The sequence below is a fragment of the Musa acuminata genome, chromosome BXJ3-7, assembly GCF_036884655.1.
Source record: "Musa acuminata AAA Group cultivar baxijiao chromosome BXJ3-7, Cavendish_Baxijiao_AAA, whole genome shotgun sequence".
Taxonomy (NCBI): domain Eukaryota; kingdom Viridiplantae; phylum Streptophyta; class Magnoliopsida; order Zingiberales; family Musaceae; genus Musa; species Musa acuminata.
In genome coordinates this window covers 23419459-23445675 of record NC_088355.1, presented here as the reverse complement: position 1 = coordinate 23445675, position 26217 = coordinate 23419459, and the positions used below count along the sequence as shown (strand labels likewise).

The following is a 26217-nucleotide window of genomic DNA, read 5'->3' as shown; positions in this document are numbered from 1 at the left end:
GCCTTTACGAGTCAATCCGAAGTAAGCAATAATCTTTCAATATTATATTCAGATTTGAAAGGAATTAAAAGCAAGGGCACATATGGAATCCAAGCAATCACATACAACTTAATTCAAATAAGAAGGTTAGATGAATTTGATATCCAAAGGAATGAAACTAGAATAGACACACATCGAAAGCAAATGCGGAACAAGGGGTTATACATGTGCCTATATAAGTCAATGTGATATAGCATAAACGTTACACAATATGTTCAGGAATGATAATAATTTATAGACAAGAGCAAACGAGAATTCAAACATTAATATAAGCCACAATTGAGTGAAGGGAATTGAACAAACTATATTTCCAAACGAACGAAAACAGAATATACGAAATCGATCAAAGCTCGATTTCTGACAGAATTCGAGAGGCTCATTGGATAAATACTTCAGATTGTCAATTATGCTCCAATACCCTCAAGAAGGCTATTGTCGAAAGATATATCAATCTATTTTCTGTTGAAATAAGTTTCGTACAAATCATGGTTTCCAACAAGGAGTTACCTTTGATTTGGTAACACAAGGTCAAAAACAAAATCACTGTTTTGCAGAATTCATAGGGTCGGATTCAATAGATAATAGGGTAGGTATTTGAATTCCAAATTTTTCAATCTATATGTCAAAAGAAAGGTCTACAAGTCTAGTTTCGAACGAAATTAGTTTGGTACAAATCAGAATTTCCAACAGGGACTTATAGGTATTTTAGTATCAAAAGGTCAGAAATTTTTATCCCTGTTCTGCAGCATCTATAGGCTCATTTGAAACAGATGTTTGGGTAAGTATTCGGTGTCCAAAATCTACAAAATGAGTGTCAAAAGAAAGATATAAGAGTCTAATTTCATACGAGCTGGGTCCTGCCTGAATCCACATTTGATGCTAAAACTTATAGCTGAAAGAGTGTATAGGGGTCAGTTTTCCAAAAAAATTTCAGATCATTGGTTTTATGTCCAAAGAGAGAAATATCATGTTCTAAGCATAAATCTTTCATAATAAATATAGGAACATAGACTAATACTTCTATAGAATGGGGTTAGAATACTTGCTTTTGAGAATTTTGACCCTAAATGAGAAGATTTGAGCAAGAAACCTCAAAGCCCCAAATTTTTTTCTTCTTCTTCTTTCCCTTTTTTCTTCTCTTTTTCTTTCTTTCTCCTGTGCTTCCACGCAGCTGCTTTCTCTGGTTCCTTATGAACGAAGGCAGAGAGGCTTAAACGGTGAGATTTGTATTTTTGTGCATTTTGTAGTTTAGTCCTTGTATTATTATATTTACGATTAGGTCCTCAGGGTTTACATATAGGTCCTCAGATTTTTTTTTCTTTTTTGAACAAATCCCCCAAAACTTATGAATAAGTTCTCAGATTCATATTTTTGTTATTTTGTCAAATTTAAAATAGATACTTACATTACAACTAGAAACTTATACGAAAATTCAGAAAAGAGGGATGTTACAGCACCGCCTGGCAGAGCTCGAAGACTGAGCCTCTGGGCGGTGCCACCTCTTGTCAGGGGCGGTTGCACCTCCTGCCAAAGCTCGAAGACCTAGTTCAGGCGGTGCAACCTCCTGATTGAGGCGGTTGCACCGCTCAGCCAGTGCTCGGAGACCGAGCCCAAGCGGTGTTACCTCTTGTCAGGGGAGGTTGCACCGCCTAGTCTCGCTCGGAGACTGAGCCCAGGTGGTGCCACCACCTGGCTGGAGCTGTTGCACCTCCCAGTCTCGCTCGGAGACTGAGCCCAAGCGGTGCAACCTCCTGCCTTGGGCGGTTCAACCGCTTGGCAGAAATCAGGGTCCGAATGGGTTGATCCATTCAGCCCAATTTGGGTTTTCCAGGGGCCCAATTGCCCCAAGATTAAGTTAATGGGATCACCTCCCATTTCCAACTTAATCATTGTGCTAACTACGATATTCCCTTAGACATTTACTGCAACTTGCTCCGGTGCGTCAATCGCTTCTTCCGGCGAACTTCCGTCGATCATCCGATGAACCCTCGATGATGCTCCTACAGACTTCCGGCAAACTCCTGGACTTGCGACGATCCACTTGGCGAGTCCCGACGAGCTTCTTTGGCAAGCTCATGGACTTCTCGGATTTGTTCCTACAGAACCTCCGACGATTGTCCGAACTTCCGTCGAACTCTCGAACTCCCAACGTGATCAATGTCTTGACTCCGACGCAACTCCTGCTACATGTCTTACTTTTATCGTAGTTAATCCTGCACACTTATCTCAACATATGGATTAGATAACAAATGACAATTGACTTCATCATCAAAATCCGAGATTCAACAATCTCCCCCTTTTTTATGATGACAATCAATTGATAATGGAGTTAACCTTAACTCCCCCTGTCTATATGCCATACTTGAGATAAGTCTTTCTTGAATTCAAAACTTATCAATACTCCCATCATGTTTCCCATCATGATGTATCTCTCTGAAGATGATGTCAAGGCTTGACATTCATTTTCAAATTTTACATTACAAGTTTGAATGATGGTAATAGTAGCAATTTATCATATTGTAAGATATCAACATGTAAATCTGCGAAGTAAGATTTTGATATCATTACATGATGCACACATTTCAAATGCTTTAGTAATTATTGTATTTCATCACATGGTAAGATATCAATACGTAAAATTATGATGTAAGTTTTTTGTTTGATATCTTGACCTGATACAAACAAGGCATAATATAAATTATAGCAATCATAGCATCTCTTGGCGATGCGAGCATGGCATTAATACTCATATATTTCTCCCCCTTTGTCATCAACAAAAAGCATGGTAATTGTGATACCAGGAGAACAATATAAGCAAATTTTAAGCATCAGTGTGATAATTGTTCATGCCTTTACTCGGTTCATGTTATTTTCCAATAGTAAGTGATAGGAAATCAAGCATGATATGTAGATCACTTTGAATACTCCTTCCTTTTTATTTGTTATAATCTTTTTGCATGAAGGAGGAAGGACATTTGTGATACCAGCTATTTGTGAGTTTTCACTGAGTGAAGTTAAAACCGATGAGAGATTAAATCATTCTTCAGGTATTAAGATATGTATGTGAAGCAAATCTTTGCAAGTAAAAACACTATCATTCATATTTCAAGATGGAATTCAGAAGCAGGAATCATTTCATCAAATCCATTTCAGAAAAATATTTTTCACATATAAGTGTATGAGAAAATCTGATTTTTAGGATACCAATTGTTAAGCGAATCCAAACATGAAATGAACACTTTCATGCATTCGAACAACACTATGCTACAGATTTTCAAATACAATCATGAAGACAAAATATGCTTATTGTTATGGAAATTTTTGTATTCAGCACATAATTTCTAACAAGTTATCTTGGCATGTAATGGCAATCAAGTGATTTGATCATTCAATAAAGTCCGAAGGATACTTATAACTAGTTTATGTACTCGGACACATCAACATTCCTAATTCTCTTCTTATGAAATCAAATTGTTCTTCACTTAGAGGTTTTGTAAAAATATCAGCTAGTTGATGTTTAGTATCAATGAATTCTATGATTATATCATGATTAGTAACATGATCTCATATAAAGTGATGTCTAATATCAATATGTTTTGTTCTTGAGTGTTGTATAGGATTTTTCGTTAAGCATATTGCACTTGTGTTATCACATTTAATAGGAATATTTTTAAGATGAATTTTATAATCTTCTAAGGTGTTTTTCATCCATACAACTTGTGCACAACATGCACTTGCTGCAATATATTCAGCTTCGGTTGTTGAAAGTGCAACCGAGTTTTGTTTCTTAGATGACCAGGAAACAAGATCATGTCCTAAAAATTGACATGTTCCTGATGTGCTTTTTCTATCTAGTCTACAGCCAGCAAAGTCCGCATCAGCATAAGCAATTAACTCAAGATTCTCTGATTTTGGGTACCATAATCCTAGATTTGTGGTACCATTAAGATATCTAAGTATTCTTTTAACTGCTTTGAGATGAGATATCTTAGGGTTTGATTGAAATCTAGCACAAAGTCCTACACTGAACATGATATCTGGTCTAGTTGCAGTGAGGTAAAATAAACTTCCTATCATACCCCTATAAGTTTTTCGATCGAAGCTTTCTCCACTTTCATCAATTTCTAACTTAGTGGAGATGCTCATAGGAGTGTTAATAGCTTTTGAGTTATTCATATTAAACTTTTTCAGCAAATTCATAGCATATTTAGTTTGACTAATAAAGATGGCATTGCTTAGTTGTTTGATTTGTAAGCCTAAAAAGAATGTTAATTCTCCCATTAAACTCATTTCGAATTCAAGACTCATAGTTTTAGCAAAAGATTCACAAAGAGATTCATTCATAGAACCAAAGATAATATCATCAACATAAATCTGAATAATGAGAAAATTATTTTCAAAATTCTTGATGAACAATGTAGTATTAACCTTGCCTTTTGTGAAATTATTTTCAATAAGAAAAGAACTAAGTCTCTCATACCAAGCCCTCGGAGCTTGTTTTAAACCATAGAGAGCTTTAGTTAATCTAAACACATGATTAGGGAGGCTATTATTTTCAAATCTAGGAGGTTGTTCAACATAGACTTCTTCGGAAATAAAGCCATTAAGAAAAGCGCTTTTAACATCCATTTGAAATAACTTAAAATTATTACTACTAGCATAGGTAAGGAGCATCCTTATGGCTTCTAATCGAGCCACAGGAGCGAAGGTTTCTTCGTAATCGATACCTTCTTCTTGGTTGAAACCTTTGGCTACTAATCTAGCCTTGTTTCTAACCACGATACCATATTCATCTTGCTTGTTTCTAAAAATTCATTTAGTACCAATAACTAAATGGTCATTTGGTCTAGGAACAAGCTTCCACACCTCATTTTTCTCAAATTGATTTAATTCATCTTGCATTGCGATAATCCATGAATCATCTTTCATGGCTTCATCAACACATTTGGGTTCAATTTGGGAGAGAAAAGCGATGTTGGAATAAAAATTTTTAAGAGAAGAACGTGTTCGAACCCCCTTTGATGTGTCTCCCAGGATTAGCTCCTTAGGATGAGCATCTACATACTTCCAATCCTTGGGTAAGGATGTTTCGGAAGTGGATGCATCCAAGTTGCTAGTTGGAGACGGGGTTTCATTTAAATTCAAGGAATCAAAATTAACATCATCATCAAAATCGTTTTTCCTGATTTCGAAAATCTCATTGAAGGCAACATGAATGGATTCTTCAATAATTAAAGTTCTTTTATTGAAGATACGAAAAGCTTTAGAAACCGAAGAATAACCAAGAAAGATTCCTTCATCGGATTTAGTATCAAATTTTCCTAAGTTATCTTTTTCATTCAAGATAAAACACTTACACCCGCGACGGCCCCGAGGCCACGGCTAAAAAAGTTACTTACACTAACATAATGGCGCTACAAGGAGGGTTTGAACCTCCGACCTTGTGGTTAACAGCCGTGGCCTCGGGGCCGTCGCGGCTTGGTTCGGGTCCGGAAGGCGGTGATCTCCTTGGGGGCGCTCCTCGAGGTCTCCCGGCGGCCGAGCTCGGTGGTTCGGGTCGGAAGGTCGGTTCGGCAGCTCGGGTCACCCGGTCGGGTCGGCGGCTCGGGTCGGGAGGCAGCTCCGCCACAGCGCCAGGAAGAGGCGACACCGTCTCGCACCTGCACACAGGTCGGGCCGGGGTGCTCGACCCGACCCCTCCGACGATCAAGTTAGAGAAAGATGCGGAGGGGGTTTAGGAGGAGGAGAAACCTCCGTCTGTTGAGTTCGTCCTCCCCCTTTGCCAAGGGCTCGGGGGTATTTATAGAGGAGGTTTGATGTTACCTGATGTAGCTGTCTGCAGGGCAGGACTGTACCTTTGGTTGCGTGGGAGGCCGAGCTGCTGCAGGGTATGGCGAGCCTCGGGCAGTGCGTTGGTCGGGGGGATGACGTGTCACATTGCCATTTTTTGCCATATCAGGTATCATAACATTCACAAAGATGATTTAGAGTTCGAGAAGGACCTTTGTTTGCAGTATAGCAGAGTTTATTCGGTCAGGTGTCTCTCGGCCGAGTGGTATTGCAGAACAATCCGAGACGAATGATGACAGAATGGCTGTCGTTGCAGCTGGATTACGAATGTGTGAAGAAGATGCTGACCTAGGAGATGAAATTGGCGCTTTGGGTGGAAGGGAGGTACAATCACCTGTTACCAGAAGGAAGAAGAAGGTGAGGTTTGTGCTGCCGGAGAGCCCACATATGGATGCCAACGCAAGGGAAGAGCTCCAGGAGCTCATGGATGCAAGGGACGCTGGCATGGCATTCATACTGGGGCATGCCGATGTCAGGGCGAAGAGTGGATCTGGTTTGATTGAGAGGTTTGTGATCAACGTCGAGTACAATTTCTTGAGGAGGAATTGTAGGAATCCAGCTTATGCAGTGAGCATTCCTCGTGCATCAACTTTAGAGGTCGGGATGGTATATGATGTCTAGGTTGTCATAATAGTGATATAGATTGATATTTTGCGTATATGATGTCTAGGTTGTCATAATAGTGATATAGATTGATATTTTGCATTTAAATTAGTAAAGTATTCAATTTCTCTTTTCATGCTATCGATTTTAGAAGCTTAGATCGGCTATGCCAGCCGTCAAGAACGTATATGATGTTGTAGCATGAAAAGGGATCCTTTTTTGTGGATTCTTATGTATTGTGCTAAAGGGAGCAACCTCTCGTGTTGAGTTACCATTATTGGAGATTCATGTATCATTAAAAGAGAATAGGGTATTTAGCATGAATTGAGTTACCATTATTGGAGATTCATGTTACCATTAAATTAACAGGATGTTGGCCATACCTTCTTGTTCATTGTTACCATGCTGGACTTCCCATTCTCAAACTTGTAATAAAATCTTTTGGCACCTAATACATTTATTAGCAAAGAATAATATATTACATCTACAGAAATGTAATCAGCAATTAGGAATTGTTTCTATGCCTTCAATTTATATTTCTACAGCTCCAACACAAAAATTTGACATGAAAAAAATAGATGAAGCTTTGCAAAGCCAAAAGGCCTAACTTTTTCTTGATTCTCAATCCAAGAGTAGCAGAGTTCATATCATTTGCATGTAACAAGGATATCCACAGCTAGGAATAACAAAGCGAGATCTCTGTTTGCACCCACCAAATACACAAAGTAAACATCTAGAAGAAAATACAGGGAAGAAAACAGTGATATTATACCTCCGCAGATGGCCAGCAGGAAAGGACTGGCCACAACTCCCGAGTGATGAGCGATGCTTCCAGTTTCAGTCTGGTGTGAAGAACCTGTTGAGCTTAAATGGCAAGGAGTAGAACTCCTCACTTCTGGGGTCCTTCTTAAAGGTCCTGAACTTGTCCCAGAAGTGATACCCCCTATCTTTCCTGGTTGAGCTCTCATGCAACTGCATAGTGTTGTCCAAGAAATATGCCACAAAACCCGCAACAAGCGCTTCCGAGGAGAAGATGACGTTGACGATATCGTTGAACTGGAGAAGCAGAGGGCATTCAGTCTAGAGATAGGCAATGTGGAGAAATCATAGTTCATGAGCGTACCCATCTTGCACCAGTATGTACAGGTCCATAGCCAGCAACAGAAGTATACTCCTTGAAGTATTGTGGAATGGACAAGCCCAGAAACACAGAGAATCCTAAGATGAACTTTGTCCTGAAGCTGTTGAGGTTGCTGAATTGAAGTAAACCGAGTCCTGCAGCACCTGTTTGTAGATGACAACATAGTTTCCATATGAGACAGTACTCATGTCTAATTTGCTTGGTACCGAGGTCTCAGGGGGGCGTACCAACATAAGCAAAGAAAAGACAGTATAGTGCTGCAATGATTGATCCTGGAATGGACGCAAAAACAGCTCCAAATTTTCCTGCAAGGAAGCGAGCAGAAGAGAGATAGTATACACTGTTCTAGTTGACATTTTCGATTTGTAATTAACATCAGACAACATGAACCCCTAATCAAGAAGACGAGTTAGATTCATGGAACCACCACAGTGCATGATATAACAGCTAAAGAACTGGCTATCGAATGTGCAATGCACAAACTATGCTTATGTTTATTGAGATTTTGAACTTTCCAAGAGACTGATTCACCAATATCCTACAACTTTTGATCCATAGCACCCGATCGATGCTACTAACAATATGTTCATCCTTTTCCTTTCAGGTGAAAAAAGAGGTGTGCTTTAATTCATACCATCACATTTCTATAGACAAAAGTTTGAGCAACTCACCGAGTATGGAAAAGAATATCATGAATCCTGCAGATATTTGAACCACTCTTCGGCTGCCAACACGAGTCAAGGCTAGCAAGCCAGCATTTTCACTGCATGATCAAATGTTCAGACCAGTAGACTAGACATAAATAATATTAAAGCATGTCCATTAGGATCATGTTAATCTAATCCATGGCCTTACACGGACGCTGTGGAACCATTGGCCGTTCCAAATATCCCATCCAACAATATCCCAATTCCCTGAAGCAAACAGATGATTACAACCGGTGCTACAAGACTCACCTACATGTAAATCTTGGTCTGCAGTAAATACATGAAGTCGTGTACCTGCCAACCGACGCCCCGACTTAGGATCGAAGGGGGCACTTGTGTCGCGCTTGCATACCTCGAGACCGCAATGAAAGTACCAGTTGACTACATTGAAAAAATGTTTGGGCAATTATATTTCACAGACAAATTTCATCATCATCAGCTGCAGAAAAGAACGTGACATAAACTTGTAATGAGATACGGTGACATAACAGACCTCCACAAGAGCAACAAAAGAAGCAACCATCATTGCAAAAGCTTCTCCGGCTTCAAAGGTTGGGGCTCCCCATTGGAAGGGGTATGGTATTCTTATCCTGCAGATGAGAAAGAAATTGCAGATAGTGGTGCTAGCTTCTCGTGGAATCTGACTCAACATGTTCATGTTGATGATACCAATAGCATGGTAACCACCTTTTAGCGTACAAGTCTATCTGAGCCTTCTCCTCTGAGACCGGGCAATTCAACAATACACACTTGGGACTTGATATAAGACAGAGAAACATGAAAATATAACCACAAAGATGAACTACTGGGCATTACCAAGGAGATGCAGCGACGAGACCAGAACGATCGGTACGACAATGTTGTTGAGTTTTTGGTGCCGCATGCCTATATGCACCTCCTACAGTGAGGATGAATGCATAAAGCCATACAATAGCGACGGAGAATATGACAGCAAAACGGTCAAAGATGTTCTTCTTCAAATGTATTGCATGCGGTACATACTGCAAATAATCAAACTTGTATTGAGTAGCAAAAGTCAAGAAACATGCCACGAAACTATCTGCATGTTGTGTGTGGTAGGCAGCAGTTCAGAGCTTCAAAGTTGATCTCTATACCTGCGAAACTATTACTAGCACTATTAGCTGTGGAAGTCCAATCTCAATGCATTTTGCAACCTGTACAGAACAACGCGTGTTATCAGTAATCGCAAATCATGTACCAAAACGAATGTAATAATAGTCAAGTGTTCCCTCATGCATCACAGTGTAAAAGAGATCAAACAGAGGCCAAAGCCAGCCAAAGAGATCTTACTCCAGGGAAGCCAAGTTGATAGAGGCCGAAGCCAGCCAAAGCGACCAACGGTGCAGCCGAAAGAGGACTAAGGAATCTGCAGCCAGTACACGTTGAAGATTCAGCTAAGCATAAACTCAAACACCCCGTTCGAATGAAACTAAGATGCAACGCTATTCCACGTCAGACCTTGTGACCAAACGCCATAGGCCGCTGAAGCCTATTATGATCTGGACGACTGAAGCAACGATCAGCGCGCCCTGCGTCCCCCGCATGGTCCGCAGGAATCTCTGCATGCCAAGACCAATCACTTGAATTTTATAGTGACATATTTTGATGCAATTAGGAGTATCACAAAGCTGGGAACCTTGTGAGGATCGATGATGTCGTTGTAACGATCGTTCAGAATGATTGAGATGGTGGGCACAACAAAGGTGTATGAACCTCCAATTACAGCGGGTAAACGAGTGCCAAAAAGTGTTTGCAACAGAGTGTTCAACCCAGCCACAAAAAGAAATGTTTGTATGACTCTGGCCTTCTCATCCTAAGAAAAGAAATTGTTTTAAGATCAATTAGAACGACAGCTTTCGAAGTATGAGATCGTCACTATCGAGCGGGAGAGCCTCACATTTCCTCCACCCATCTGAGGAACAAGAACGGTAGGAATGATAACGGTGGTGCCTAGCATCACGAGGTAATGCTGGAACCCAAGAAGAATAGCCTCGGCTGCATGAGAAACCCCGTAAATGAATCAGATGACATCCCAACTTCAAGAACCCGTAGTCTACGAATACTTGGTACTGAAAAGACTGCAGCTACAAAACTATGAGTAGCAGCGGTACAAGTAGCTGCAGCAATTTCTAGATTCTAAACAGAAGCTTTCTTCTGCTTTTGTGTAGATCCAGTCTGAAGGCTAATTGAAACTAAGCTTTATAGGCATAGAAAACAGAAAAAAAACAAGAGTTACATAAACAAGCAAGCAATGATTCCCTTGACGATGCAAGGAGATTCAGCAGGACAGAATTCATGAATCATAAAGAAATTATAAGTATACTTGTCATAAAACAGAGCAGCAAGTATAGTTTGGTTGGAACGTACGCCAGGGAGGAGGGCTGGTGATGCAGTAGGAAACATTAGGTAGCTGCTCCTTCACGGGGTGGGGCTGTGTGTCGTCTTGCTTCGGCGCTGCTCCCGCCGATCCTCCACCTCCACCACCAGCCATCCTTGTTTCTCCCCTCCTATTACCACAACCCCCACAACTGAACCCTCCGCTCCCTCTGCCTCCAGGAAATCAGATGATGCTCATGTCCGGCACTATCATCATCCAGACTGACTGCAAATAAATAATCATATCAGGAAAGCTAGCAACAACAAGTAAACAAACGAACCGATAAGAACTAGCCAACAAGAACAAGAGCAGGAAAGAAGATACTGAACCGCCATCCTTTTCCTTCCAATTTTTATGAATCACTAAAGATGCGAAAGAGATTAAACAAGGCTAAAAGGTGGACACCTTCACTTGCTTCCAAGCTCCTCTTTTCTTCCTTGGTGCAGAGTCAACGGAATCGGCAAACTTGTATGGGAGCGAGGCAGGGTGTGCGAAGAGACGTGTTTGGACTCGGAAGACAGAACGGATAGTGGAGCTTGAAAGGAGGGTTGGAGCAGGGTAAACCTGAAACAGTCCACATGAATCAGTGTAGCAAAGATGTGCAGCCGACACCTTCCTCCTGCATGCGGTTGTCACCCATAACACCATTCACGTCTTTATCAGAAACTTACAAGAAGCTGGTAATTGTGGCGGTAATCTTTTCAGTTTACCATGTCATCAAGCTTGTCTCGTTTCCACTTCGTTCTCCGCCTTCACTGCTCCCTGCTGCGTACCCCTCACGCTCGACGTCACCTTCATCATCTTCATCACCAACACCACCTCAATCACCATAAATTCCCGTGTCTGCAGCGAAATGTACGCATCCATCAGAGTCATAGGGCCATTATCGATGGATACATAGGAACTAGGGATATTATATGCATGCCATCGTGCTGCAAATCGACTGCTTGATATAGCAATTTCATAAATAACACTCGTGTCGATGGAAAAAATACTTTGTACGTAAGAATGTCATCTACAATTTTGGTTCCGGGATTTGGCGAGCTGATGCATATGCTAATAAATTTGGCTTTGCTAATGATGGTAAAACTAATTCCAGATCCTTCGAAGTTTGATTGAACTTACTGAATAATTGAATAGTCTGTTTTGATATGTTTGATTTGTCCAATTCCAACACTTACCAGACAATGACTCCTCACTGCCTCACGACGCGTCGCCCAATCGCCAGCCTTGGCGTGGGCTGTGTGAGTTATTTCGAGGAAAGGGAAAGGCCACGAGTCCTGCAACAGATAGCCACATCCACACAAACAAATATTCATAAAGAAATTTATACCAAGTGGTGGATTATTGATGACGGTTTCCGGTCATAATGTCAAGCATACTCGCCAATCGATCCACCTTCATGAGATTTCTGGCTGAAGGAGAGCAGAATATGGCCCTCAAAGGTGACTAAAACCAACAATGGTTCTCTCTTCTTCTCACTTTCTGGTCTCCCTGTTATGTTTATGCAGATGAAACCAAATTTAATGTCAGCAGACGTACATCTTTGAGCGAATAAAACCTACATTTCTGTAAGGTTGTAGGACAGGTAGAATCTCATTCACTACATCGGAGGAGAGTATGTAATTTCAGTTGCTACAGTATAAGCCATCAAGGATTGTCCAGGGTTGTGCAGCATCACACTTCCTGCATTGAAAAGGAGATTATTAACCCTTCCGAAGAAGTATTTTCTATATCAAAAACCGAGTAAGAATAATCTGGCATTTGTACAAACACTAATACTTGAATCTATGCACAATCATTCCCCACGCATTCAAGATTGGACATGGAGCATAAGACTTCCTGCATCCAAAGCAGAGCCTTAACCTTTCCAACAAATCGACTTGTCTATCTTGAAATATATAGTAAGAAGAATGTGACATTGATTACAAAGAAAATTATAAGTCTGGCTATCATCATGACAAGGACAAGCATGTGCCATAGTTTAAATGCAAAATCCCAGACTTTACAGAACTGGTTTTGTCATTGATGAACTGGCAAATGCTTCTTAGCAGATGACAAACACAAAGGATTCCACAAGCTTATCCTATATCAAGCAACACGTAACCCTAAATGCCGAGACAAGACTTATATCATAAATATGTAAACTCGACACTTTCCCATGCTCAAATCAGCAAAAGGAAGGAGCACCTCTGGGCTATCTTTTAGAGAGCAAAACCCAAACAGCATATGAACACTGAACAAGCAAGATCATGCACATTCATATTTCATTCATTTGCCGGAAGTGGTAAATCATTTATTGTCTCTCCTTCCAGTTGACTATCCTTCGCCTGGATATTGAAGGCGAAAAAGACAGTTTGAAAGGATGAAAAACTTGTATTGCAATGTGCATATTACAAGTCCTTATAGACACTTAATCAATATAGAGAAAAGTAAAAGAATGACAAGGGAAAAAAATAATCAAATCCCTAAAATTATGTACTTACATTAATCAAACATCTAAATTTATGAAATTGAATTTGGTTGAGAATCTTCTTTAATGGAGTGATTTATTGGATAAGATTTTTTCTTAATATGTCATGGTGCTTCCATTAGAAATACTAATCTTGAATCATGACGAAAGCCCGATTTGACCACGAGTTTTATAAGGATTTCAGCAACTTGATCATGTGTGGAGACATGAGCAACTTGAAGAGAACCAATGACAACCTTATATCAAACAAATGATAATTAAGGGCAATGTGCTTCATATGAGAATGAAATATCCGATTAGTGCATAAGTCACACCAATATTATCATAAAGAAAACAAGGAGGTTGACTAAGCAAGACATCCAACTTAGATAGAAGATTAGTGAGTTAAGATAACTCGATCATAGTAAAGGCAATGGAGTGATATTTAGTTTTCGTGGATGACCGAGCAACTATTTGTTGCTTTTTAGAGCATCATGCTATTGAGTTGGCTCCAATAAAAATGACATAAGCCAAGATGGATGTGAAGTCATTATGATTACGAGCATGATTGAAGATCATAAGAGATGGTATGTTTGAGATATTAGTGAAGATGCTTGGCAGCCATCCAAAGAGTTTGAGCGGGTAGGTGCACATATTGAATAAGTTCGTTGTCGATATAAGTGATAGCAGATAAGATTTCCCTAACTATATGAGTAAATCTCTCTATTCTAATAAGATTTTCCTAACTGTACGAGGAAATCTCTCTACTTTATTGATGGAAATTATCTCTCTTAATCTGTATAAATAGGGGAAGAATATGTTCAATATAAAATAGCTTCTTCAATAATTCTTCTTGTCTTTTATTCTTTTCAACAATAAAAAATATCTGAATAGGAAAGTGATAAGTATTGCATGACACTAATAAGACAATGATATTAGATAGCATTTGTAGGATGAGAGCTATCCAGGACCCATCATGTTGTGGTGTTGAGAGAGGTATGACTATCTCTTATATGCTTTCCATCTTGAAGTGCTCAAGTAAATCTCGAATATAATCATGTTGTGAGAAAAAGAAGCCTTCAACAATAGATATAACTTCGATTCCCAATAAGTAGTAGAGATTGCCAAGACTTTAATCAAGGATCTTCTAGAGAGAACAGCAATAACATCCCGAATATATAGCTGAGTGTTTTTTTTTATTAATAAATCATCTACATAAATGACAACATAAACTATGATAGGCTTGTCAGTATATATATAAAAATAAATATTTAGAATTAATAAAGCTAAGGGTGAGAATAAAATTCTTCAATTCATAAAACCATGCATGCGGGTGCTTGTTTTAACTCATAGAGTGACTTATGAAGACGACACAAATAATTCGAGCATAAGACATCAACGGATCCCAACGATTGAGATATATAGATTTTTTCAGTAAAATGACTATGAATAAAAATATTATTAATATCCAATTGATTTATCATCCGTCCATAAGTGAGAGCAAGAGAAAGAACAAGTCAAATTATCTGTGATTTGATTACCGAGTTGAAAGTTTCATGACGGTCTAATATAAAACATTGATGAAATCCCTTAGCTATAAGTCGAGCTTTATAACGAGCAATACTTTTATCTAGATTTAGCTTAATTCTAAAAGCTCATTTGTAATTGTTGATGTTTTGATCGAAAGAACAAAGAATATACTCGAATTTTTCATTTTTTATGAGACCATTAAGCTCTTATGTGGCCTCTCTCCACTTGCTTGAGACCAAGGAGCGTTCAAAGTGTCGAAGGAATGAGATATTTAGTCGTGAGATGAAGCATTTTTTATTTAAAAATATTATTTTATGATATGGTGATCATGCTATGGGTACGTTGAGGGATTGCAGATGTTTATGGTGTCCGATAAGAGATCGAAAGTGATGGACCATACTTTGAAAGTAACTTGCTCTAAGGTAAGTCAAACGATGCTGCTAGAGTGGTGTTCATACGATGAAGATCAACCACCAATGATCAATTGCTAGCTTGCATTGAGTTGAGGGGCCTGATGTATCTGAATAGGAACTGGATGTAGTTGATGCATGAATCGAACTTTGCAGCGACTCATGAATGGAAGGTGAGAATGCATGATTACCTACCAAAGCTGGGTTTTTAAAAAGAATGTTAGAAGAATCATGAATGAAAGGCTATTGAGTTTTTAACGGATATTGATTAATAGGAATTTTCAAATATAGAGATTGCAATGATAGTGCCGTATTTTATCATCAATTTGTGGATGAAAATTGATCTTCAACAAATTGAATATAACATGAAAAGTAAATCTTAAGTTTAATTAGATCAAAGCAAATGTCAGAATTATAGACGTTTGAATAACTTTAAAAAGTATAAGGTTTGGGACGTTGCTCTAATTTATGTTTGTTATAAGGCTGAAGCCATGAATAACAAAGACATCAAAATATTCATAATTTTAAATAATTAGATTTGGTGTGAAATAAATGCTAAAAAGGTGATTTATTCTTAAGAAAAGGTATTGGAAGTCAATTAATAAGATAAACAATAGTTTTAAATATATAGGTTCAAAATGCTTGATGAAGGAGGGTAAAGTCTATTTCAATAATATATCGATGACGACGACATTCAACGGAATGCATGTGTTGGGGGGTGTGAGGAGGAGAAATTAAATATTGAATTGTATGATATTTTGTTAGGCCTTGATATTCTTTTTCCATGTCCAAATATATTGTGTTAATAGATGTTTTAAAAAACTTTTCGACCATAGTTTTAAATTTTGAAAAAATATATATAATATTTATGAGCTATTGGGAATAATCATGAATATTTTATGAAGTAATCAACAAAGATAACAAAATAGGAAAGACCATCCATTGAACAAATTGGATGACCCCGAATATCAAAGTAGATGAGATCCAATAGACTATAACTTTCTAAGGTTGAGACACTAAAGAGTGGCTTGTGACTTTTATTTGAATTACATGAATTACAAAATGAAAACTTGGACTTACTCATGGGAATAGGAAGATTAGTTTGGGATAGAACATGAGAGATTACTTTTATTAACGGATGGCCAAGTCATTGATCACGCCAATGATTAAGTGATGTTTTAACTTCGTTACAAGCTTTCTTTTTCATCATTGTAGATTCCATCATGCTAAGCCACTCACATACATCATTCCAGCTGTATTCCAGCTGCACCAGGAACCATGGTGATAATATGTGTAATAGGTAGACCAGAACCATCGCCAATAATAATGTCATGTGGTCCCTCACATGACTACTGAATATTCAAATTTCATAAATATGATGTGATATGACGAGAAACTTTAAAATCCACCGCTTGACATGGTATGATTAGTAGTGGATAGTTGTTGAACTAATCTTTTGACGGTATAATATTGTTGACCACGCTTCTCATAAAATTGACAAACAACTTTAGTATTCTATTTTGAATTTTCTACCAAAGGATTTCCTTGATTATTAGGTTGTGGTGCTTGAGTACTATAATTTTTGTTGAATCTCGGATTTTGATGATGAAACTAATTGATTATGTTTAGATGTTTAACTGCATTTTGAGTGATGCAGGTCTACCCAATCAGGATTAGATCGTTAACGCAGGAGGATTTGACGTTGCGCCGGAGGAGATCACGTTAGGATATTGGATGGCAGAAGGCTTCGGACATCGGGCATCAGGCCAAGAGCGAAATTGCGCCAAGGATATCGGGGTTGCGGGGGTCAACCGCCGATTGGGCAACAAGCCGCAAGAGAGGATGATGCGCTGAAGAATCGGACGAAGCGTCAACCAATGACGTGCCGGGCAACAAAATGTCAATTCGTGTCGTAATAATTATCTAGATCGGAGTAGAGTTTTGACTTGTGTGTGCAGGATTAACTACGATAACGATGAAGACATAAAGCGAAACAAAGTGTCGGAGTCAAGTGCGAAGGATTTGTTGCGAGTTCGAGAGTTCGACGGAAGTCCAAAGGTTCGTCGGGAATGCTGCCGGAACTAGCCGAGAATGAGTAGGGAGCTTGCCGAAAGGGTTTTCGGAAGCTTGCCGGAAGGTTCGTTGGAAGTTCGCGGAGCTCGGCGAGAAAGATCAGAGCTTGCTGAAGAAGCTCGTTGGAACTCGCCAAGATCAAATCGTGAAGTCTAGGAGCTTGTCGGGAGTCCGCAGAATGGTTTCCGAGAGTTCGTCAGAAGACCGCCAGAAGTTCGCCGGAAGCTCGCTAGAAAAAGTCTTGACTTGCAGACTTTGTAATAGCTTAGGAAATGTCTTTAAATTCATAGTTAGCACGTTAATTAGGGTTAGGATTAGGTGTTAATCCTATAACCCAAGTAGGGGCCAATTGGGCCCGAGTTCGGACTGGTTTGGGCCAAGTTTAGAGCCCAACCAGTGAGCTGAAATAGTGTAGGCGGTGGCACCGCCAGATTAGGCGGTGGCACCGCCTAGAACCTGAGAGCCAGGTGGTGGCACCGCTTGGCTGGGTGGTGGCACCGCCCAACACCCGAGAGCTAGGCGATGGCACCGCTTGGCTGGGCGGTGGCACCGCCAGTACACTGTCAGTGTCAGACACTGATAGGCGGTGGCACCGCCATTGACAAGCGGTGGCACCGCCAGCATCGGGAACCAAAGAGAATTCAAATTTTGGAGCCCAAATTTGAATCCTCTTGAGGCCTTTAAATACCCCTCAATTCTCAGCAGAGAAAACAACCTTTGAGAAGCAATAGATTGAGATAAAAGTCTTAGCAAAGTCTTTAGCAAGTTTTTATTTTCAATTGCTTGAGTGTTCACCTCCTTATTTCTCTTTAAAAATTTGTAAGAGAGTGAACCACTTGTAAAAGGTTGTAAGAGGGGTATTTGTCCTTCCCCTTCAAAGTGATTTGCTAGTGGAAGTTGGGAGCCTCATCGAAGAAGGCTTCGCAATTGGATGTAGGTCGCATGACCGAACTACTATAAATCGGTTTGCGTTTATCTTATTGTCATTTATATTACTGCAAACCATCTTCACTTTGATGCTCTACTTCTTTGTCTCCTTCTTACGTATCTTGAAGTCTCCTTCTTACTTATCCCTTCAAGTTAAAACGTAATCAAAACGATTTCAAACGAAACGTTGCTTTTATCTTACGAAGTTTCCGAAAGTGTTTAAATCGTTAAAAGTTTATCGTACTTTACCGCTGCACTAATTCACCCCCCCCTCTTAGTGCCGCTCCGATCCTAACAATTGGTATCAGAGCCACGTTTTTCTACTTTGATTTAACACCCAAATAGAAATTGCTCTTTACGGCTTTCAAGAGAGTCACTCTCTCATTTGTCCTCCCTTTTTCAATGGGACGGACTACACTTATTGGAAAACTCGAATGAGAGTTTTCTTACTTTCTTTAGATTTGAATTTATGGCACATAGTCGAAATGGATTTGAAATGTCTTCTTTTCCAATAAACCATTGGAATGATTTGGAGAAGATGTTTTCTTTAAACGCAAAGGCTATGAATGTCTTATTTTGTGCTTTGGACAAAAATAAGTTCAATCGGGTTTCTTTGTACGAAACGACTTTCGACATATGGCATACTATTGAAATCACACACGAAGGCACTTCTAGAGTTAAAGATTCGAAAATCAATATTTTAATGCATGATTTCGAGCTTTTTCGAATGAAGCCGAGCGAAACCATTGTTGACATGTACACCCGTTTTACGGATGTCGTCAATGGTTTACAAGCTCTTGGCAAATGTTTCTCGAATTTTGAACTTGTTAGTAAAGTTTTACGATCACTTTCTAAAGCTTGGGAATCAAAAGTAACGGCAATATAAGAAATAAAAGATTTAAATATTTTTCCACTTGAAGAACTTATCGGCTCATTGATGACATATGAAATGGTGCACAATGCACATGATGAACACAATGAACACTTGAACTACCTTCCAAAGAATAGGAAGGATTTGGAACTCTGGACAAATGAATACCACTTGAGCGATGACTCAAGTGATGAGAACAATGATGAACTTGAACTTCGAACACTAACTCTTAATAAGCATTAAATAAAAATATAAAATAAACAATGAACTTAAACTGAGGAAGAGGCCAAAGAAAAGGAAGGCACCCAAGGATGAATCAAGAACTTCCAAAGGTGAAACGGCGAATTGGGCTTTGACGGGCTTCGACTACAAGGTAAGTAACTCAACTCTCTTGAATTATTTTGAAATTACTTGAAGTTTTTCATGAGTGCTTAATTTAGATAGTAGGAATAGGAAATTAAAAATTGTTTTTCAAAAATTATATCATATTTTTCTTTTTAGTATCTTTGAAAAATTAAAAAATTTAAGCATGAAAAGATAGATTCACCTAAAAAGAAAAATGTATGACTACAACAAATAACAAAATGATTTTGTTTGAAAATGCCTTATGCCCAATGAAACCATCATTGATGAATATGCTTTATATTTAATAGTTTCTTTGGCTTATATGTTTTATCATGATAAACGTTTTGAAAAGTTTGTATCATACTTGATGATTGTTATACATGATGATTTATTGGTCTTGAAGTTATTCAATTTTGATTAAATGAAATCATGTTTGACTTGAAGTAATGAGTTGAAATAATTTTTTTTTGAATTATGTGTTGCACTTTTTTTTATGATTTTTTATCTTTCCGTTTTAAACGATGATGCATGGATTAAAAAAAAAAAAAAAAGGGACATGCATGTATGGAATCAATCAATAAGTTGAAACAAAAGAAGGAAAGAATTTTTTTATTAAAAATTTTCTTTTTCTCTATCTTATTGATTTCTACCTAAGAGACCAATAAAATTATTTATGCCATTTTGAATCTCTTGAAAGAAATGTTGAGATTTTGATGATTTGGATGATTTAAATTTGAATGAGTTTTATTCAAAATCATGATCTTGATTCCATGACATTTGCAAATTAAGATTTATTATGAATCAAGATTTTTTCATTAATCGATCTCTTAAGATTTTCTTTTGATTATTTATGAGTAGGTTTTTAAAAAAAGAAATCATGCCTTTTGGTATTCACATGTTCTAATCTTTCATGATATGATTTTTATGCAATTCCTTGTATTCATGAAATGTTTATCGCATCACCCAATTACTTTCTTCTTGATATTCCTTACGTGGTGATATAAAATTATGCATGAAATACTCTTGATATTATTTTGATGCATACAAATGAAAAGTTATGATTATGAATGGTAGGATGAAATTTGACAAGTTAATACCATCATGATTTGAAACATTTATGATTTGAAATTATGCATGCAATTGCTTTTTATTGTGATGATATATTCAATATGAAAAATGGTATCATGAAAATAGTGATAAATATTTTGAAAATAAATGTTTGTATCATTTTAGATGATTTTACATTTTGTGCATGATGAGTTATAATGATGATTGAAACAATGATTGAAATGATATGAATGATGATTTGGAATCATGCATATAATGATGAGTTTATATGTTTTGAAAATATATATGATGATTTGGTATTATGCATGCAATAATGATGCATGCAGTGATGAAATATTTATGATAAAATTATTATTTTGATATTCATAACTTGAATCTTCCTTTCTTTTTGCCAATGACAAAGGGAGAGAAAGAGTTGCTAATATGCTATCTTGAATTGATGTAAAGGGTCATCTCAAAGAGAAATTAGCTACCTTGCACAAGTCAAGATTATGCAAAAACTTACTTTCTTTCTTGCACATCTAAAGAAAAGATACAAATGTAACACTTGCCAAATTATTTGCTTGCCTCATGTAAAACATGGTCCCTTGCTAGTTTGGTATTTTGCTAATTTGCAAAAATGACACTTCTCAAAAGAGAAGAAAGAGCTTGCTTTCTTGAACATCTTTAATTTGCTAGCTAGCATGATGTACAATTTGCTATCTTGAACATTACAAATAAATACTATCATGCACATTGCAAAGAAAAGCAAATATGCCAACTTGCACATCTTTAAATTTGCTAGCTTGCATATCGTAAAAGTTGCTAGCTTATAGAGAAGCAAAGAATTGCTATCTCGAAAGAAGCAAAAAATGCAAAACTTAGAAAACTTGCAATATAATTGCTCTTACCATGCTTTGTATCAAAAATAGGTTGACATCCTTAAAAGCATCACATTAAATTTTTTAGTATCGCAATGTATCACATGTTTCGCAAATTGAAAATTTTGAGACTATTATCATATCATGTTTAACAATTGATATCTTTCATGACATGATTTCTTTGCATTTTTGTCTTGTATATATCATGTGATGATTGAAATATTGATTGATGCAAATTCATAATTTATGTAAAAGTCTAAATCATTAGTTCCTCTCCTTCTTTTCGGTAATGACAAAGGGGGAGAAAGATTGCTAGCTTAAGGCAAATGCTGGCTAGCTTGTACTCTTCCCTTCTTTTCGACAAAAACAAAGGGAAGAAAGCTTTTGCTAGTTAGAACATGCAAAGAAAAGCAAAGTGCAATCTTGCACAAGAAGTAAGTGTTGAATTGCCATGATTGAACTTAAGAATCTTGCTATGCTTTTGTGCTTATATGTTGTGATGAAAATCTAGCTTCATGTTGGAAAAACTTACATATCTTTTAAAATAGCTAGAGCTACTTCTCCTTTTTGTTGATGACATAGGGGGAGAAGTATATTGATGACTTCATGCATTGAATTGAATATTTTATATATATTTGCGTGATGGGTTAAATATTTTTCATAACATGTGATGAATGTTACTTGGATTTGGGATAATCCAAGTGTTCTATCAATGGCATATTGATAGGGGGAGTTTAGTTAAACTCCGGGGAGTTAAGGTTAACTCCGTTAGTCATTAATTAGTTGTCATCATCAAAAAGGGGGAGATTGTTGAATCTCGGATTTTGATGATTAAACTAATTGATTGTGTTTAGATGTTTAATTGCATTTTGAGTGATGCAGGTCTACACAATCAAGATTAGATAGTTAACGCAGGAGGAATTGACGTTGCGCTGGAGGAGATCACGTTAGGATATTAGATGGCAGAAGGCTTTGAACGTCAGGCATCAGGCCAAGAGTGGAATTGCACCAAGGATATCGGGGTTACGGAGGTCAACCGTCGATTGGGCAACAAGCCGCAAGAGAGGACGATGCGTTGAAGAATCGGACGAAGCGCCAACTAATGACGTGCCGGGCAACAGAATGTCAATTCGCGTTGTAATAATTGTCTGGATCAGAATAGAGTTTTGGCTTGTGTGTGCAGGATTAACTACGATAACGATGAAGACATAAAGCGAAACAAAGTGTCGGAGTCAAGCGCGAAGGATTTGTTGCGAGTTCAAGAGTTCGATAGAAGTCCGAAGGTTCGTCGGGAATGTTGCCGGAACTAGCCGAGAATGAGTTGGGAGCTTGCCGAAAGGTTTTTCGGAAGCTCGCCGGAAGGTTTTTCGGAAGCTCGCTGGAAGGTTCGTTGGAAGTTCGCGGAGCTCGCCGAGAAAGATCGGAGCTTGCCGAAGAAGCTTGTTGGAACTCGCCAAGATCAAATCATGAAGTCTAGGAGCTTGCCGGTGTTAGGATCAAGAGCACTAAGAGGGGGGGGGGGGGGTGAATTAGTGCAGCGGAAAACCTTCTGCGATTAAAATCGAAAACTGCGTACGTTCGATAGAAGTGATTTTGGTAAGAAAGCCGATTCGTAAATCACTTCAACTTTTGACTAGGAGAGATGTAGCAAAGATATGAATGCAGTTTGCAGTTATGATGGAAATCAGAATATAAGCGCAAACTGAAATACGACGTTCGTAGGATAAAAGCGATTTCGGTATAAAAGCTGATTCGTAAACCACTTTAACTTGAGATAAGGCGAGATGCAGTTAAGGTAGAGATATAAAGGCAGTTTGCAGTTATAATGGAAATCAGAATGTAAGCACAAACTGAAATACGACGTTCGTACGATAAAACTGATTTACTTCTTAAACACCGATTCGGAAAGCACTGATCTTTGAAACATGTTCGTAAAAACATAGAAGGCAGTAAGCTATTGAGGAGGTTTGTAGTAAAGATAAGATGCTCAAAGTAAATGCAAACCGAGATTTAGAGTGGTTCGGTCAATCTTGACCTACTCCACTTTTGGCTTCCTCCACCGACGAGGTCACCGACATCTACTAGAGGCCTTCCTTCAATAGGCGAAGGCCAACCACCCTTTTACAGTTTCACTCCTTTTGACGGCTTAGGAGACAACCCTTACAGAATTTTCTCTCCTCTCTTTACAACTCAGAACTTGGAAGAAAAGAGGGAGAAGAACTTTTGGCCTTTACAACAATTTTGAGCTCTAAGAATCACAGAAAAAGATCAAGATTTCGGTGTGTGTATGTTACCTTTCAGTGCTGAATGGGTGGGGTATTTATAGGCCCCAACCGAGTTTGAATTTGGAGCTCAAAACTGTCAATTCCCGGAATTCCGGGATCTGGCGGTTGCACCTCCTGACTGGAGCGGTTGCACCGCCTGGCAGAGCTCGAAGACTGAGCCTCTAGGCTGTGCCACCTCCTGTCAGGGGTGGTTGCACCTCTTGCCAGAGCTCGAAGACCGAGCTCAGGAGGTGCCACCTCCTGACTGAGGCGGTTGCAACTCTTACTAGAGCTCGAAGACCGAGATCAAGCGGTGCCACCTCTTGTCAGGGGAGGTTGCACTGCCCAGTCTCGCTCGGAGACTAAGCCCAAGCGGTGCCACCTCCTGGCTGGGGCGGTTGCACCGCCTAGTCTCGCTCGGAGACTTAGCCCAGGCGGTGCCACCTCCTGGCTTGGGCGGTTCAACCGCCTGGCAGAAATCAGGGTCCGAATGGGTTGATCTATTCGGCCCAATTTAGGTTTTTTAGGGGCCCAATTGCCCCAAGATTAAGTTAATGGGATCACCTCCCATTTCCAACTTAATTATTGTGCTAACTACGATATTCCCTAAGACATTTACTGCAACTTACTCTGGTGCGTCAATCGCTTCTTCCGGCGAGCTTCCGGCGAACTTCCGTCGATCATCCGATGAACCCTCGATGATCCTCCTGCGGACTTTCGGCAAACTCTTGGACTTGCGACGATCCACTTGGCGAGTTTCGATGAGCTTCTTTGGCAAGCTCATGGACTTCTCGGATTTGTTCCCGCAGAACCTCCGACGACTATCCGAACTTCCGTCGAACTCTCGAACTCCCAATGTGATCATTGTCTTGACTCCAGCGCAACTCCTACTGTATGTCTTTCTTCCATCGTAGTTAATCCTGCACACTTAAAACAAAACTTCGATCGAGACAATTAATCCTAAGCAATTAACCAAGTTGTCTGGCATGTCATTGGTCCCTCGATGCTTCGTCCGATTCTTCGGCGCATCGTCCTCTCCTGCAGCCTGTTGCCCAATCGGCCAGTTGACTCCGCAACTCCGATATCCTTGGCACAATACCCGCTCTTCTTGGCCCGATGCCCGAGTCCACGGCCCGAAGCCTTCTGTCGATACGTTGACCGATCCACCGGCCCGTCGTCCAATCTTCTGACATGTTCCTCCGGCACAACATGATTTTCCTACTTTAATTGTCTCATCCTGATCGAAGCATTTTGTGTCACTCAAAACACAGATTAAATCATAAACATATATCAAGTAGTTTCATCATAAAAATACGAGATTCAACAATCTCCCCCTTTTTGATGATGACAACCACTTGATGACGGAGTTAAACTTAACTCCCGGAGTTTAAACAAACTCCCCCTATCAATATGCCATATTGATTGAACCTTGAATTCAAACTGAATTCAAGTCATTGCAATATTCATCATGAATACTTGCAACACGTCATCATGAACTTATGCATAAACTTATGCATAACATCATACTTCTCCCCCTTTGTCATCAACAAAAAGGAGAAGTTCAACTATTCTTGTGTTTGGAATATTAGTTTAACTTATTGCATGTAAAACATAATATCAAGTTTTATCATCATGCAGTTTTGAAGCCAGAAAATTCAGCAAATGTTACATCATGCTTAGAACATTCAAGCTATCAAGTTTTAGATATGCAAGTTTTACAGCATACAAGATAGCACTTTTAGAATATGCAAGCTAGCAATGTTACAACATTTTAGAACTTGCAAGCTAGCAATTTAGAGATGTTCAAGAAGGCAACTCTTGCTTCTTGAAATATGCAAGTTGCAAGCTAGCGAATTTTTGCTTCCTTTGCGATGTTTGAGCTCACAATTTTGCTTCCATTGCAAGGTGTAAGTTTAGCATGTTTAATTTTCTTGAGATAGCAACTATTTGCTTCTCTTTATACTACAAGCTAACAATTTTTACGATATGCAAGTTTTACTACATACAAGCTAGCAAAAATCTCGAAAGCAAATGCAAGATAGCTTTCTTGTGTAAGCTTATGATTCTTGCTTCCTATTGCAATTTGCAAGTTGCAAGTTTTGCTTCTTGAGATAGGCAAGATAGCACTTTTGCAATTTTTGTTTGACAAGCTTGTGATGTTCAAGATAACAAGCTCTTTATTCTCTTTTGAGAAGTGTCATTTTTGCTTTCTTTGCAAAGTGCAAGCTAACAAAATGCCAAACTAGCAAGAGATAATGTTTTACATGAGGCAAGCAAACAATTTGGCAAGTGTTACATTTGTATCTTCGCTTTAGAGGAGTGTAATTTTTGCTTTCATCTTGAATTGTGTAAGCTAGCTAGTTTGCCTCTTTTCATGATGTCCACGCTAGAAATTCTTGCTCCCCTTTGTCATTGTCAAAAAGAAAGGAAGACCATTTTTTCAATTTTCAGATTATGACAAAGGTAAATATCAATTTTATTTGTGCATCATTATATATTCAAATTAAAACATACACAATTTCAAAAACCTTATTTTTCATGCACGATACTGAAAAATAAATCAATCATCATTAATGGGTATATTATACATGATACACAAACATTAAAATTTTTAAGCCTTTATCAACATGTTGATCATGATACCAAACATTCATCTACATATCATATGCAATACATTAT

The 26217-nt window shown here is 38.7% G+C and overlaps 1 protein-coding gene across 3 annotated transcripts; it reads right to left on the bottom strand.

The window, feature by feature from the left end:
• Positions 1 to 7071: 7071 nt before the first annotated feature.
• On the bottom strand, positions 7072 to 11352 carry LOC103973733 (nucleobase-ascorbate transporter 6). 3 transcript variants are annotated; one of them, XM_009388378.3, is made up of 15 exons: positions 11068 to 11352; positions 10729 to 10963; positions 10259 to 10356; positions 9998 to 10174; positions 9820 to 9920; positions 9652 to 9727; positions 9456 to 9515; positions 9157 to 9341; positions 8834 to 8930; positions 8635 to 8721; positions 8489 to 8547; positions 8305 to 8396; positions 7861 to 7938; positions 7616 to 7776; positions 7072 to 7548 (listed from the first exon to the last, which is right to left on the bottom strand). In XM_009388378.3, the coding sequence occupies exons 2-15, from the start codon at positions 10850 to 10852 to the stop codon at positions 7330 to 7332; spliced, it is 1614 nt and encodes a 537-aa protein (XP_009386653.1). In that variant the 5' UTR covers positions 10853 to 10963; positions 11068 to 11352; the 3' UTR covers positions 7072 to 7329. The 3 variants fall into 3 exon arrangements, with proteins under 3 accessions (XP_009386653.1, XP_009386652.1, XP_065016633.1); XM_009388377.3 differs by having other exon boundaries at positions 11144 to 11352; XM_065160561.1 differs by lacking the exons at positions 9998 to 10174; positions 10259 to 10356; positions 11068 to 11352 and having other exon boundaries at positions 10729 to 10932.
• Positions 11353 to 26217: the final 14865 nt, after the last annotated feature.

What these genes read in the sequence shown, in the direction of transcription:
- LOC103973733 (XM_009388378.3), bottom strand. Translation starts at nt 10,852, where the DNA reads ATGGCTGGTGGTGGAGGTGGAGGATCGGCGGGAGCAGCGCCGAAGCAA. An exon ending in CTCAGATGGGTGGAGGAAAT is followed by an intron (nt 10,175 to 10,258) that starts GTGAGGCTCTCC and finishes TTCTTTTCTTAG; the next exon opens with GATGAGAAGGCCAGAGTCAT. An exon ending in ACATCATCGATCCTCACAAG is followed by an intron (nt 9,921 to 9,997) that starts GTTCCCAGCTTT and finishes CTTGGCATGCAG; the next exon opens with AGATTCCTGCGGACCATGCG.